Source organism: Varanus komodoensis, unplaced genomic scaffold (assembly GCF_004798865.1).
Source record: "Varanus komodoensis strain SLA01 unplaced genomic scaffold, ASM479886v1 scaffold11, whole genome shotgun sequence".
Lineage (NCBI taxonomy): Eukaryota > Metazoa > Chordata > Lepidosauria > Squamata > Varanidae > Varanus > Varanus komodoensis.
In genome coordinates, this window is record NW_025335317.1 from 18,982,092 (window position 1) to 18,998,491 (window position 16,400).

General features: G+C 46.5%; 1 protein-coding gene across 1 annotated transcript in view; it reads right to left on the bottom strand.

Moving 5' to 3' along the window:
• Nucleotides 1-8,030: 8,030 nt before the first annotated feature.
• ADAMTS14 (ADAM metallopeptidase with thrombospondin type 1 motif 14) overlaps nt 8,031-16,400 on the bottom strand; it is a 99,322-nt gene continuing 90,952 nt past the window's right edge. Inside the window, exons 20-21 of the mRNA XM_044420508.1 lie at nt 16,190-16,319; nt 8,031-10,577 (exon numbers count right to left, since the gene is read on the bottom strand). Of these exons, the coding sequence (XP_044276443.1) occupies nt 10,003-10,577; nt 16,190-16,319 (705 nt within the window). The 3' untranslated portion in view covers nt 8,031-10,002. The remainder of the gene's footprint in view (nt 10,578-16,189; nt 16,320-16,400) is intronic.

Genomic DNA, 16,400 nt, shown 5'->3' on the forward strand with positions numbered 1-16,400 from the left:
GCCCGTCACAGAGTGTCAGAGTAATTAAAATGTGAAGGTTTTTTAAGGGAAGTGCAATGTTGATCAGGCTAGGAGGAAGCACTGAGTGAGATTCAGCAGAGGATCAATGCGCTGAATGTACAAAAATGTTCGATTTACCGAAACTGGACTGGCCTATGAAGGCGTCTTCAACCACAAGACGGGACAGCATCCTCTGCTGCATCTGAAGACAGCAATAGCTTAGAGAGCACTGAGCAGGCTCCAAAACTCTCCTTCTCTTCCAACACCTCTTTGCCATCTCCCAGCAGCTGCCAACTGAAGTGATAGCTTCACTCTGCTTAATGGCCATATTACATTATTAAGCTGAAAACCCACCACCATTCAGCTCCATAGGAAGCTTGCCAGCCGTTGCAATAGGATATGGTCCGTACCTGCTGGTTGGCAAAGCTGAGCGAACGAACCGCTGAGTGGCTTACCTTCTAAAGGAGACCGACTTGTGAAATTGTGCAAGACATAGCTGCCCTCTAGTGGTGACACCGTGTACGCCACTGAAACGAATTCCTTCTAAGGTGGGACTCTGCTTTCGTGCGGGGCAGGGTGAGCAAGGAGGGAACAGGCTTCAGACCACAGATTTAGGGAGACAAATAGTTTGTTTCCAGCCACCTGAAATGGCCACAGCCATTCCAGGAGAGTTTTCTACTGCCTGCATGTGGGTTGCTCCATTCGTGCTGCCTGGGATTCACCCCTCTCGATCCCGGTCAGGAAGGGATGAAGAAGCCTGCGGTCGGCTGGTCTGCCATTCGGGGCTCTGCTTGTCCAGAAGGAATTGCAGGGTGGGCTGTGGAGGCCTCCTGGGGGCCTGCTCTGGTGCAGTAGCTCTTGCCCCTGAGCCTTCTGAATTGCTTCCATATAGCCTGCAGGGCCTGATCCTGCCTAATCTTCACAGTTAGCAGGGTCTGGCCTGGTTGAGAGCTGGATGGGTGACTTACATGTTGTGAGTTGCCCAGAGGGCTTTGGCTATGGGTGGTGTGGAAATGTCCTGGGGACGAGGCTGGGCTTAGCACTGAGCTCTGGAGCAAACAGAGACACCGGCACCCCAAAGAGCTGCTGCTACAGCCAAAAGGAGCAACTGTTGCTCTATTCCAGCTTCCCCAGAGGAGAAGTCAGTGGAAGAATCTTTTCTTCTTTAGCCTGTGAAGTTTTAGGGTGCCTAATGTGAAGAAATGCAATCAGAAGGAGAGCGAGAGATGTGAGGAAGGACAGACCTGTGAGAGCCAGGGGGGCCAAGTGTCCTCTTTTATAAAAGACGTGCTTGGATTCGAAGGGCTGCTGCTAAAGACTGTCCTCTGGGAGAAGGGACTCTGCTATTTGCAGGGCTTAAAGATTAAAGGTTTTTAAAAATAGTATAAAAAACTGCTGCCCACCAGGACAGCAGACCAGATAGGTAGGCACAAAGATCACCTGGTCTTCCACACTGTGGTGAGGTGTGCTGTATTTCTATTTAGACAGTAACATTGATTTCTGAATTAGCACCTGTATTTTAATTAAAAGATTTCAATTTTAGAATTTAATTTAAATATAAAATTGTATGTTTCATAGAAAATTGTGTTCTCTTTGTTGCTGATGTATTCCTCTTTTTTAAATTATTATTACTATTATTATTAAGCAGGCACTCCAGGAGAGCTCAACTTAAGTCCTGCTTCCTGGATATGAAGAAGGGCCTGGCTGAAAGACACAGAACCCTTCCTAGGTAGACTGGCCAGCCGGAAGGGGCAAGCCTCGAGAATGAGAAGATAATCTTGCATCTGTGGGAGAGAGCCAGGATAAGGTTTGCAGTTACCAAAAAATGGGGGAACATTAGTCTAGCAGAGGCAGCCAGTCCTTAACAAATCTGCCTTCCTCCTCCTCACAAGCCCCCACCCCACTAGAGAAATAGGGATGGCCTGTGTCCCAAACCTGCCACAATGAGCTCAGACACCCAGCCGTTTGATCCTGTGTTCTGCACTGGGCAGAGGAGCCAGCATTACGCACCCTGCCTGGATGGCTGCTCCGTGGGAAAAGCCGTCTAGGAGTGTGGCCGTTTCCTTCCAGCTTTGCTCAGCTGATAAGCTGAGCTAGGCAGCCGAGGAGACACTTGCCTGCATCACCTCACAGCACAGCAAAGTCGGGGTGGATGCTAACTATTGTCCAATCACTGTAGCCACTGTTTTCCAAACTGGGCAGTGCCTCTTCGCCATCCCTTCAGCAATCAGGGGCAGGCAACCTGGAGCTTTCCAGATGTCTTGGACTAACACCGGCTACCTGATCCAGCTCGGTCAATCATCAGGCAATGGGGAAATGGTAGCCCAAAACATCTGGACAGCACTGGGTTGCCTGCCCATTGCAGTCCTTGAACAGAACTAATCCCAATGATATTCAGAATTATGCTACATTACAAATTTTGAGAGGGCTTTTACCTAATTGCCACTGAGGTGCTTAAGCCACACAGAAAGTAACCTTGATCACTATTTTGTTTGAAATGAAGTTCGAGGAGCCTTTGGATGAAACTGACAGATCAGCAGTCTTAGAGCTGCTATAGAACTTTGGGGTCAGCAAGTGCGGAGAGGAGAGGGGAGGAGAGGGGAGGGGAGGGGAGGATGTATCCTGGCAGCCCCTCAGCAAGTCTGCAGTGGCCAGAGCCAAAAGTGAGTGGATCATTCCTTTCCTCTTTCTGCCTTCTCTGCCCCGCTACTCCCCACTTCTCTCTTTCTGCTTCCCTACAAGAAGCATTTCTTGGGTGCTCGTGATCCCTCACTCATGGACACCTGCAGGGCCTTTCCACACGTCTCCCTCCTCCCAGAACCTCTGCTGTGCTTTCCAGCCTTTCCGCTGGGCGAGGTCACCCCAGAGGCCTCATGTGTCTTCCCAGTTCCACCCTATACTCCAGCACCACCGTGTCTTGTGTCATGGAATATACAGGGACATATAGAAGGTCGGAAAGGAAATCCCCAGAAGCAAAACCTTATGCAAAATGACCCTTTAATCATCCTGCCAAGAAAGCAGGAGCAGGAGCCTTGTGGAGCAGCCAGCTCATATGCTTCATGTTGAGAACCCCTGCCTGCTACCTTTTCTCGCTCAGCTCTTTCTCCTTCCAACTTCCCTTCCACACACTAGGCGGCCAGGCAAGGAACAGACCACGTGTCGAGAGATTTCGTCATGGGGCTAAGGACCACAGTTCGCCCTCCTGCTCCACGCTGAGAGAACTACACTGAGGCTACATGTTCTGACTGTTCTGGTCTATCCCATGGAGTAATCATGCAATGTACCACAAACACGCGGGCTTTTCTACACAAGGCTGTTAATCTGTTAGATTTCAATTTCAGTTCAGAACTGAAATCTGTGTCAAAAGGGTTTCCTTTCCTGCCTTTCCTGTACATCACCCCTAGGTGGCACTATGGTGTGGTGGAATACATAAGTGGAAAAAACAATTTTGTTTTGCTTTTTAAAAATGCATTTTCCCTGCTCTTAAAAACAAAAAAACAAAAAAACAAAATCCTCTCTAAAAGGGCTGTTTAAAAAAGCAAAAACTAAAGAGTTGCTATGTAGTTTAAAGATCCTGTAGACTGAGTAGGGAATGAGAAGCGTACAATGAAGGCCTTGTTCATATAAATTACTTCCATGGACATAAAAGCTATATTTATATATACCCATGCTTATGAAGCTTCTGAGAGTGGTTATGGAGCCGTTTGCCAGAAATTTACTAATGAAACTAAATTTTCCTTCCTCCCCTTCAGATCCCAGTGAGCTTTTTGAATGTTTATGTGGAAGGGTTGATTGGTTATATGCAGACTAATAATGGAGGGTCACTATTATGTATTGCTTAAGACATGTAAGACCAAGGTTCTTATAACAACTCAGCCATGGACCTCACTGGACAGCTTTGGACCAGCAACTGATTTTCTGCCTATCCTTTCTCACAAGGTTTTTGAGAGGATAAACTGGGAAGGAGGGGAGCCACATAAGCTGCCTGGAGTTCCAAGGAAGAAGGAAAAAGGAGGGATGTAAATGTAACCATCCTCATCCCCACCACCACCCCTGTGGCTCAGTCCAGATGAAATGGAATTACCGATGGGATTACAGCAGGATTAGGTGATCTGTCAACTCCAGGAAGAATTGACACCCTCCTAGCTCCTGCACAAGAATTGACACTCCTCCTATCCTGCACAAGGAGCACATGGAGCTCCGAGGTGCCCCCAGACATGGCTTCGCTTGGCTTGGCTAGTTATGGACAAGTGTCATCTTGGGTGGGAGAACCTTATTCCAGGTACGTCTGTATCACTGAACATGATGCATCCTGCCACAGCAGGGGGCTGGACCTGATGGATGGCCTTCATGGCTCCTCCCAACTATTCTATGATGGCAGCCTTTTTTGAAGCCTAAGGATTGGACAAGGATGGTGCATCTCACAGAAATCTCAGGCATATATTCTGCAATAGATTTCACATACCTTTGAAAAACGCTGGATGTCAGCAAGGCTCCTCCTGATGGGTATCTAACTGGCAAAGATCATACTGAGAATGGTGGTTCTAGGGAGTTTCCAGGCCCACTTCAGAGCACCCTAACACTCTGAAGGCCCAGCAAGTCATCTAAAGGAGTGGATCTTCCCCTGTGCTCCTGCCAATGCATTTTTACCTAAGGATCTTTTAACTTTGACCTTTCCTTCCTCCCTGGTAAGATGCACCTGGCTGACTTCCTTGCCTGTAATGTGGGAAGCAAGATACTAGGCTAAGAGTGGAAACCTATGCATGCCTCCAGAAAGTCCTACAACTCCCAGCATTCACCAGATAGCAAACAGGGTAGGAAATGCTGGGAGCTCCAGGACTTCTTTCCTGTCCAAATGTGCATAGGAGTGTACCACAAATTAATCTTTTCTTCCTGATCCAGCAGAGAACCTTATGTCCAACGTCTTCATGCAACCTGCAGCAAGTGCAAATGGCCCTTAAGTTACCGGGGGACAACTCTGGATGGATCTGTGATTGGATGGTCCATTGCTATGGCAACCAGACATTTTCCAGTTGTGAGGTAAACAAAACCTTATAGCAGTGAGGCAGAAACCTGGCTCACAGTTTGCCCAGCATAGCATTCCAGCCGGACTCTTTTTCAAAGTTCTGTCAATGGGTGCACTCACTCCCAGCCAGCTGCAAGCTGCAGTACAGCCCTTCTAAGCAAACGAGTCTGTAGCCAGAAAAGGCTATCCCCCAACATTTCTGCAATGCATTTGTCTTGGTGGGTCTTTCTAGGCAAGTGTTAATGGGTCCGTGGCTCAGCCTGGAGCATGGAAATCTGCCAATGCTTTCTCACCGTTTATTCATCTTTTTTCTTACCACAGAAAACCCTTTAAAGAGAAGGAAATGGAATGGTGTTTAATGCCTCCTGACTGCTAGTGCTAAGAGCTCTCTGTCTGGAAGGGTCTTGTACATCCAAGGGAACTGTAGGTGGTATTCCTGGTTCTCCCTGCAGCACTTTTCCCTCAGTGCTTAGCCCTGCTGTGGGGACACGGGATTCTGGGTCAGCTCCAAAGGGAGAGTCTGGCACTGCACTGTGCAGCTAGGAAAGAAGGGCTGAGGTGAAAGATGAGTTGGGAATCCCCTCCTGCCTCTCACAGTTCCTTGGCAGGCTGTACATCGAACCATCGCTGATCAGGCATCAGGCCAAAGCATTCTATGCACCCAACTACAGGGGAATCCCACCTTAAAGGGGAAAGAACCCATTCCAGCTTAGACCTACCTGCAAATGTGTGTTAATTTATCTCCAGGAGAGACTTTTTCTGGGGAACAGTAGCTGGTCCTGATCATAGCTCTCAATTCACACAGGCCCTTTGGCTTTCAATGGGCTTGTCAACTCCCCCTCTGAGAACTGAACATTCAGCTCCACAAAAGCCAGGCTTGCACAGCTCAAGCCCCAGGGCGTACGTTTGAAAGAGCTCACCTCTCCATCCTTCCTCTTCTTAATCCAGTGCCTTTACCAATTTGCACCCAGGAGCTTCTGAGTTTACAACAGAGATCAAAATGGCTGCAGGCCTTGGTGCCCAGAGTGCAATTCCATTCCTGATGGGAACAGAGCTTAACTGCAGTGCTTAACAGCTCGATGGAAAGGCAATTAAAATAAAACCAGTTGCTTATGTACTCAGAACTATATCTAATACCTGGTAAGTTCTATACTGTCTCATGGTGCCTTTATGAACCAAGAATATTCATTATCTTGTCTGTTCTTTTCCCGACCACTGATCTGTAGGCCGAAACCACTGGGCAAGGTGTAAGGGCATGTTTTGCAAATGTAATCCCAGGTAGGGCTGGGAAAGACCTGTTTGATACCCTGGGGAGCCACTGTGGGTAAGTCAGAGGAACGCCATTTCCAACTTGGCATGCAGATTCCTATGTTTCTACCAGGCAACTGACCAGAATTTTACCAGCCAAAGATGGCTTAATGCCCTAATATCTCTTCTCCAGCTGGGACTGAGAAGCCCTTGGAGCACTGGCGCAAACTACCATTCCATATGAAATGCCTCAAGGACTTAAGTGTGGGAGGCACACTTCATTCTTACATCCCAGGAAGGTTGTGTGTGTGTATGCGCGCACACACACGTTAGCAGCACACCACTTCCATGGAGCCTAATCTCTCATTTCTCTGCATCCTGGGCAGGGCTCCTGAGAGAAAGGAGCTGAGCCTGGAGCAGCAGGTGTCCCAGCCAACCAGCCTCCTTCAAGGGCAGGCAATTCAGAGCCACCGATCCTCTTGTCCACACTGAGATGTTTGCACCAGCTGTTCAGCATGGCTTCTTCCTCAGTTTTCTTGCAGGAGACAGAGCATGTCACAGTTCTCACCTGCCCCTCAAGTTTTCTTTCTCTCCTGCCCTCTTTGTTCTCTTACAGGACCACCAGAAGACCTGGGTTTGTTTGGCACAGTGAGTAAAGGTGGCGCATTATCCTAATTCCAGAAGCAAGTGCAAACATGTTTTGCAGAACCTGGGTGAAGCTGCAGAAGATACTGCTGCATGAAGCCCCCACAAATTACTGTGTATAAAGTCTCAGGCATACACAATGAATGCCTCATATAGACAAGCTCAGTATATCAGGAGGGACGTAATGCCCCCAGGGTGGATACACAGCAAGACTGTCCCACCAAGGGGAGGCTGATTGATAGGACCAAAAGCCTTGCAGGAATGAATCCTGCGGGTATCACCCTCCCTGGGTTCCCAGGAGCCTTGAAGAATGTGTTGAATGGGTGTCTAATTGCATGCAGCCTGGGATCTCCCACCCTTGCTTCAACAGCATTTGTGTCTGCACAGGGCATGAAGGATCTCTCCAACTTGGCCTCACCTGCTCAGGCCAACAGACACACCAGAAGCAAAGAGAGACACCAGGCGTCAGACACGGGTTTCCCCAGTGCTCTTCCAATGTTGCACAAGGCATGGTACTTATACTGGAGTCAATGGAGGGCTCAAGAAAGGGCAGTGATGAAGGCTCCTGGGGTGCCATCTGGAGTGCACAGAGGGGCAGAGCAGGAACAAGGTGTTTTGGCGATCACTGGCTCAGCTCTTCTCACCTGCAGGGTTTCAGGTTGCTACTGGTTAAGCTACTGAGTTTGCAGAAGGGCCTGGCACGCCCAAGGGAGGGAGGAGACAAGGAGCTTAGATGTCAGAAGGTCAGACAGAGCAGGAAAGTCTAGGAAAGGAAGCTTAATCTGAAGCAGTGAGGTGAATAAGAGGTGGTCACACAGGAGAGCGAACTGGGAGGGGCAGCTGTCTGCACGTGGTGGGGAGAAGGCAGTTCGAGGCAAGGGAAACCCAGCTGTACGTGCCGATTTAAAATATGGCCACCCAAACCTTTTGGCTGCTGACCTCCCATATATGTGAGAGGCTTATGCAATCTGTATTCATACAACCCTCTCTGGCATTTATATGAAACAGAATTATTATGCCACATTTCCCTCCTTCCATTTGGTACCCTCATCCCCAATTTCTCACAGCAGGCGTTTCCATACAACCCCGTTAAAACAAGCAGTGTGGAGAGTATCATGTATGTGTTTTATAGACATTCAATAAAGATGGACTTTTAAAAATACACACATTTCCTTTCCTGAATGCAAACATGTGGCTGTTGGATCTGTCGCCAAGACTTTCCAGAGATTTGCCCCGGGTTCTTTTGTCCTTAGAAAAATAGAGTTGCATGATACCTTTCCCATGTTCTTAGGTTGTTGTTGCTTTCCTAGATATTAAATGTTAGGACTCTTGTCTTTTCAAAGTAATAAAGGAAGCGATGCTCAGACAAAAGAAGAAGAAGAGCAAACAGATTAGCAAATTGCAAAGTGGAGATTAAAGCAGTTAACTGGGCACTACACAAAGCTGTCTGGATCCCTGAGACTACACATGTGGCATTTCAAAGTCTGAGAAAGGGCAGGTTGCCCTTTAGGTTCCATTTGATGTAAACATGTCTAGAAGAAAAATAAAAGGGGATTGCCATAAAATACCAGCAAACCACAACCCCTGAAAAAAGAGTCTGACGTGCACAGATGGAATGGGTGGAGTTAGTCAAGGAAAGGGTTTGAATATTAAACCAGCCTGGTGGCTTCCTCATTCTTCATCCCCAAAAGACAGAGACTCCTCATTTTAACTCATACCCTTCTCCCAACCCCTGACTCTTACCCACATCCCTTCCTCAGTATAACAAAGCCTGCATCTTCAGACAAGGTCAAAGCCACTGACTGTAGTTCAATGCCACTGCTGAGCCCCTTCTCAAGGCACCTGGACTAAATTACCTAACTTCTCCAGAGTTCCTGCAGTGGGCACAATTTATTAAAACTAGTGTCATGTCCCACTTCAAGCAGAGCCCAAAACAGACTTGCCAATGCTGTGAAATGAAGTGCACCGGGAGGGATTTGGATCCTTCTTGCCTGGTTGCTTTCGGCGGAAAAGCCATTCTCCGCAACGTCTTTGCAGCAATAACATTAATTCAAACACAAAGGCATTTGGCAGCATGTTTCTGTCACTGATTCCCTGGTTTGTTCCTCAAGTCCTCTCATTTCAAGTGCAACATATTCTGGCTACCAGTTGCTAAAATGGCAAAGCCCTCCTGCATTGCTTGTAAGCTGCTAGCTGGCCACTGCAGCAGACAAAGTGCTGGAACAGATGGCGCTCTGGTCCGATTCCACAAGGCAGCCTTGAACAGGGTCTTACATTCTCCCTGTTTGTCATTGCCATGCTAAATAAAAGCTTTCTGCCACACGATCGGAACACTGGCTTTCAAAGGAGAGGTGCTCATTGCTCAGACACGGTTCAAGAGGCGTGTTTTAAAATGTGAGCTGTGGAATTCAGCAGCTCGGCGATGTAAGGATGACCTGTTGTGAGTCAGAGGGCCAATGCTCCAATCCAAGCACACCTTTCTCCCTTCCTAACCTAGGTTTCCTCTTGTCCCTGCTACACAAGTTGCTTCGGTCCACATGGCCTGAAATGCTCCGCACGCTGCCCACCAGTTGCAAACCGGGACCACATGGCCCACAGCACCGTTTTTGAATCCGCCATGCTCCGGGTGGCTGGAAAAGCAGCAGCAATGGATGGAAACTGAGGAGGGGAGGTGGGGGGCATGGTCCTTGGGCTGGGGGTTTTGCCCTGTTTGCCTTATTACTTGGGAACTCTCGTTAGCACCCTGGAAGAAAAGCCCTGCTGATTCAAAGCCACACTCGGAGGTAACCTAGCCTGGGTTGCACAAGCACACCGTGTTCAGCCACTCTCAGCGGCTTCTTCAACAGCAAAACAGCTGTTGTCACAACTGCTGGCCTCTCTGATTTTTTTAAAATATTCTTTTTAAAAGAGAAGTACCTCAGAACAACAGCAACACTGCTGTTGTTGTTAAATGAGCGTGGTGGCATTTGAAATGGGTAGTACTTCCTTTTTAGAATGGGGCCCGGAAATCTGGTGGCTTTGCCCCATGTAAACTGTGTAGGGAGAGAGAGATAACAGAAGGTTCTGGAAGGAGACACTCCTACTCATGTCACAACTGGGGAGGAGGTCCTGAGATTGGTGGGTGACTGTTCCGACTCCAGGTTGTCCTTTCTCTGTTGCCCCCTGTCTTGAGGGAAAGGAGGAGACTCGCTTCCTTCCTGCAACCCAGCAAGAGGCCTGTCCAAGACAGCAGGCAGCCACTGGAAGACTGGGCTGCCCTGGAGGTCCTTGGGAGGGAGGGGGAGCTTTGGCACCCCTGCCTTTGACGTGCCGTGCTCTGGATTGCTCTGAGACTGACAGGTGCCAAGGGCAGTGGAGCCCGCGAGGGTAGCCAGAAAGCCACGGGTCGCCTCTGTCTCTTTTGGAGCGGTGCCCTTTATCCTTTGCAAAAGACCCACGTCAGTGGGATGGGGAGGCCGTTGTGCAAAGGGGCTGGGAAGCACAGTGCCTCCGGGCATCCCTGTCTCAGGAGCATCCTGGTCGGTGGTGGAAGGCTGGCTGGTGGCGGCCTTTTTGCTACAGGATTCACAGCAGAGCTTGTTGTAGCCAGGGATCGAGCAGTAGCGAGCCAGGACTTCCATCTGGCAGAATATGGACTTGTCTCCAAGGCAAGGCTCCTCTGCAACAAGAAAAGACGTTTCTTTAAGAGGAGGGATACTCCTTAGGATAAGCAAAATGCCACCCAAATCCACCCTTCCAGATGTCTCAACATTTGCACTTCAAAGCTACGAGAACAGATCCCATATTCACATATTATACATCACTGCTGGGTCTAAATCAAGTCTACCTGTTCTACATCTCCCTGAGTATGGTGGTAGAACCACCTTCCCCACGAAATGTGTTGGACTGCAACATCCATCATTCCCAGCTTGCACAGGCATTGGGAATTGACGGACACTGCAGTCCAGCCCATTTGAAGGCTGGTAGGTTGGGGAAAGCCGAAGCAGAATGAGGCCAACATACATGGCAGTGGAAGAAAAAATAGAGAGAGAGAGAGAGAGAGAGAGAGAGAGAGAGGGGGGTGCAGAGGAATACAGAAACAAGAAGTCACAGGTCTACAGGCTCCAGTGCTATAGGCTGGCTGCTAGTTGAAGCTTGTCCTATGGGGCACACAGAATCAGAAGCAAATTGTATGTGCAGATATATACCAGAGATATATATGGGGTGGAGGTATTCCATGCCCCCTTCCCTTCCACTCAGATATTCATTTTATGATCTTGCTTGCATATGACTGCTTCAATCAAGTGCCAAAAGAACGGTGCTGCAGGTCATTTCCCCTTCCTCTTATCCCTTCTCTGTGAAGCAATGGTCCTTTTCCACACCCCAGCCGCTACAATATACAGAAGAACTATGAACCCCTTGTCCTATTTCTCTAAGTAAGTGCGACAAAACATCTTTGGAAGATGAGAAGAAAAGCCTTAAGATTCAAAATGAGGGGTGTCCAGTCACAACCACTGTTCTTTACTGTCTACAAGAGACAACAGATGTGTAAGAGCATGTACCCAAATGGCACTAGGCCTGTGGATATGTCAGCCACTGCAGAATGTCAGCACGGGAGCCTAAGAAGAGAAGACAAGGAAAGGAACGGAAAAGTCAGTGAAATACAAGTGAGCAGAGAGCTGTAAGAGATACAGAGGCAGACAGACAGGCAGACAGGAAGGAAGGAGTTCCCACTAGGCATTTGTTAAAGAGTTCTGCAAAGATGGTGTTTTATAGTGCACCATCACTCACGATTCATGCAGATAAATAAAGGGACACTAGATGGCACTTGGATTCATTAATCTCACTGAATTCAGAATTATTTCTGAGTAGGCACATATAAGATTGCATAGTATGGCTTTTAGATGGACATTAACTGTTAATGATGTCTGAACTGGAATCACACCTGAATGAATTGTGCCAGATTGAATGCTTCCACATTGTCCAGAATGGGCCATTCCTTCTAATGGATGTTCATTTAATTTCAAAAAGGTTAAAATTACTCAGCAGCATAATTTGAATCTTGTTGTACATAGATCCTTTTATAATTAGTGTTTCATGCAAGAAGTTTTTCCTTTCGCCATCCTTAATTTACAGCAGGCCTGTAAGCTTGGGAACCATCTTGCTATCTATGGTGGTTCGCCAGCAGCTGCAGCCACTTGCAACCTGCTCTGGAGTGTCAAGAAGCCAGGTCGGTGGGCTGCAACCAGCCCTGGTGTGTCATGAATTGTACAGCTCTGATCAACCAAGTACAAAACCTCTGCTGAGATGCACCCAATTCCATTTTATGACCTACGGCAGCCTTTCTGAACCTGGTGCCCTTTAGACCTTCTGAACTACACCTCCCAGAATTCCTGCTCATTAGCCATGCTGGCTGTGGCTGAGGGGAGTTGAGGATCAAAACATCTGGAGGCTTCCAGGCCAGGGAAGGCTAACCTATAGATTCAGGATTAGCATATTTACTTACCTATAGAACTAGGCAGGGCATATCTCAGGCTTTTGTTGTCTGTGCTATTTTGCAATTCTCCAAGGAAAGGATTGGAATACAGGCAGTTTGAATGGGCAGCTATCCATCCTCCTAGTCTGGGACTCAGACACACAATGAGAAACCCAAGAAGCATTCCAAGAAAAAACAGATTCGTTTCCCTTTCCCTGCCACTGCCCACACAGTGATTGACTGTGTGACTGGATGGCCCATCAAAGCTCTGACAGTAGTTCTAATATTTTGCCAGGCAGGGTTTTTTTCTGAGCAACGTTATGCATCACGGAAGAGTAGAAAGAGAAACTGCTGAGCAATTAAAAGTGCAAAACTCAAATGCAGAAGTGCACTTACTTGATGATACCTTGCTAACAGGAGCTTTGGCACTTTCCTGAGACACCCATTGGACCTTTGGAGTCACATGCTCACTGGTGCCTGTGCTTGCTGTGGCACTTGGCAGCTTTCCTGAAAGGAAATAGAGCGGTACATCAAACTATCTGGGTCATGCCAAACAACAGGTCAAATAGCTGGAGGGCAGGCAGGTTGCTACAGATGTTACTCTTTAATCTCCGGGGACATGAATTAAAATGCTTTGAGTAAAAAACCAAGATGGTGTTTTTGGACCCTTGGAAACCAGAAATACATTTCTGTGGATGCCGCACCTTCAGAGGCAGCTCCATGTCAAAGTGTTCACTGACACTTCCCGTGACTGCAGTAACCATTGGCTTCTCACACCTGACGCACCGCAGCCTTCCTCTTGTCCCTTGGGAGCCTGGTTTCCTAAGAGAGCCTGTTGCTTGCTGAAGCTGTTCCGCCTCCTTTTTTCCAAGAAGGTCTCCACAGTTGGTCCATCAGCAAGTCCTTGAGATGCAACCGTGTGTGTTGTAATAATCAAGCATGGCTACCAATCAGAATGTTTGGAAAGTATCACACAGCAGACCTCAGAATACTTTAAATTATCCATACATTCCTGTTGGAGAGGCCCTGTCGATCAGATGCAGTGGTGGCAAACAGTAAGAATGGCTTCAGAATGAGAGTGAAATATATAGTAACTGTAGAGAGAATAAGATTTTGTACTCAGTATGTCTGAAGTCTTTGGAATAACTATTTGTTTAGAGTGTGGAAAACAATAAAAATTTTGAAACCGAGAACGGCTTCAGAAGATGTCCCAGACAATTCACGGGAAATACCATCAACAGCATCTGGTTTCTAGAAGGCTAAAGGAAGACATTCACAACACACAGAACATGTAAATGTCCATGAGCTAAAAGCAGCTGTGCCATAAAATATTTGCTTACAGCTGAAGAATATAATCTTTTCCTGATGACCAAACAACAAGGATCAGTTATTTAGGGTTCTCTCAGAGAGACACGAGAGGGTCAAAAATGTAAAATAATCTGGCAAGAATTCAAAGATGAAGGAAAAAACTTAGAATGGCTCCTTTACAATCAAATGGTTTCAAGATTACAAAAGGAAATTCAAACAGGAAAAGGCACAAGAAGAAATCTGACAGATTTTGAAACTGCAATCAAACATCAAACTAGGACCTACAGTGTTTCCCCGAAAATAAGACCTAGCTGTGTTTATTCCCAGGGCCAGTGAGGAACATGAAGAGCCTTTTTAAGCTTTGTTTTTTAACTTAACTTTAACTTAATGCACTGTGTGGAGGAAACATGCTTATGCAGCTCTGCTCGCTCTGCTCCCTGCGGAGGGAGCAGAGCTGCATAAGCCGCTGCTTCCTCTGTAGCGCCGGCCCCCGTCACAGGCGGAGTGATACCAAATGTGCCAAATGTACATGTATTCATGCTGTTGTACATGAATAAGTGTGGATTGTAGTACACATTAAAAAGTAAAATAAAAAATAACACCTACCCCGAAAGTAAGACCTAGTATGTTTTTGTGAGCCAAAAAAAATATGACAGTGTCTTATTTTCGGGGAAACACGGTATCTATAAGCAACTGTTTCAATACAACACTGAGACTCAGCAAGTTAAAAATGCAGGAACAGTTGGATGCAGAATCATGAAGAAGAAAAATGGTCCCTTCAATGGGAAGTCCTGTGAATGAAGGACATAAATTCACTGCAAGTCAAGTCTTAAGAGAAAGCTGCTATGAAATGCACTTTTCGTGGTATATTACCCCAAAAGATATACAGAAAATGGACAAGAATTGCAATGGAAAATGTCGGAAATGTAAAGAGGTAAATGAGACTTTTACCATATGTGATGGACATGTGATAGAATCAAACACTTTTAGAAGCTGATACATGTGGAAATGCAGAAAATACTTAAAACTGACTTTCCTATGAATGCCAAGAATATGTTGCTGAGCATTGTACCAGAGACTATTCCAAAAAATATGCTAGAGTTAATCAGATATATGATAACAGAGGCAAGAGTAGCAATGCCTTCAAAGTGGAAAGCTGAAGGCTGTTCAATTGTCAAAGATTGGGAAACCAAGCTAGCTGAATATGCAACAATGGCAAAATTAACTGATTATATTCATAGAAGACCAGCGGAAGAATATATTGAAAGATGGAAAGCTTTCTGTGAGCAATTTAACTAACTGCTAAAGAAAATAGAATCTTTACAAATGTCAGTGATTTTTATTCTAATATTAAAGCAACATTATAATTCACAATTAGTTTTATAAACTAGATTAATCTCTGATTAAGAACTGAATGATTTACATGGGACCACAGCAGACAGAAACCGTTGCCTTTTAATGAACATGTTCAAATACCAAAATTACAAGCTATATTTGTGAAATATCCCTTGGCATCTTTTTCCCCATATATTAATCTTCTTTTTTATAATGTACTTTGTGGAAATAAATAAAATTGGGAAAATGTAAAATAGACATTTGTCAAGAAGGTCAGAATGTGTAAAGATAAGCCTGGAGGCAAATGTTTTGACACCAGAAGTGTAGATCAAGATAACCATGGACAAAAGTAACTGAATGTTTTCTGCTATGAGGCTTTTCCGATACTGATCACTGCAAAAAGCTAAGCATATCAATTCGCCGTGTATGATGAGAGCTGCAACTGATCCTGACTGGAGACTCTCTATTGTCAGTGCGCACCTACAAGAAAGAGCCTTATATATCTAAATTACTGGCTGGTGTTGCCTGCCTTTCTCATGGTCAGACAATAAACAAGAGGGGATTTTCTTGGGGTTTTTGGTCCCCTGCGGTGCACAGAGCTGATCTGGACTAAAGCATGCACAAGTGAACCCTGACCTGGCCTGCAGAGTGTGCGTGCTGCCATAATCCTGGATGCAGGGCAGAGCAATTCCAACATTTTTCCCTCGTATATTTCCTGTGTTAAGGAAAAAAATGAGGGAAACTCTGGGAAGGCACAGGAGATTGATCCGTGGAAGACAACATTGTCTGGTCCCCCTGTAAAATTCTGGCAGGACTGATAAACGCCTCATCCAGAAGCAACTTTACTCTGTACAATTGTCATTGAATCCACTGTACCTCTGACTTGCTGTCTCAGGGCCTCCACTAGGCTCATGACAGGGGCTCCTTGTGCAGATCAGTAATTTCCCTGTCCTGACAGTCAAGATCCCCTTGGAATCCATCCCATACAAACATATTGCACTCCATGCAAATAAACCCTTGAGAAACAAAGGCATCGGTTATGCATAATCAAGCCAATGTCATTTGTACAGATCTACGTGGTTCATTTTTAACATGGCAGCCAATTTATTCAGACCATACATTTGCATGGTTTAAAAAAAATCAATTCCCCGTGCAATTCGAGCGTCTCTCACCTAGGCATGCTGCCATTTTGCAGACCTGGCTGGTCCCTGGTTTCTCGCTCTCGCAATGACCAGCACTGTTATCGCTGGACTTGCAGACCACCTGGCGTTGCTGGGTGCCTTCTCCACAGCTGACGGAGCACTGCCACAGAGGAAGAACAGCAGAGTGATCGGCATGGCTACCATTTAAAACCGGAGCTGAGAAAAAGCAAAAGGGGGCTGA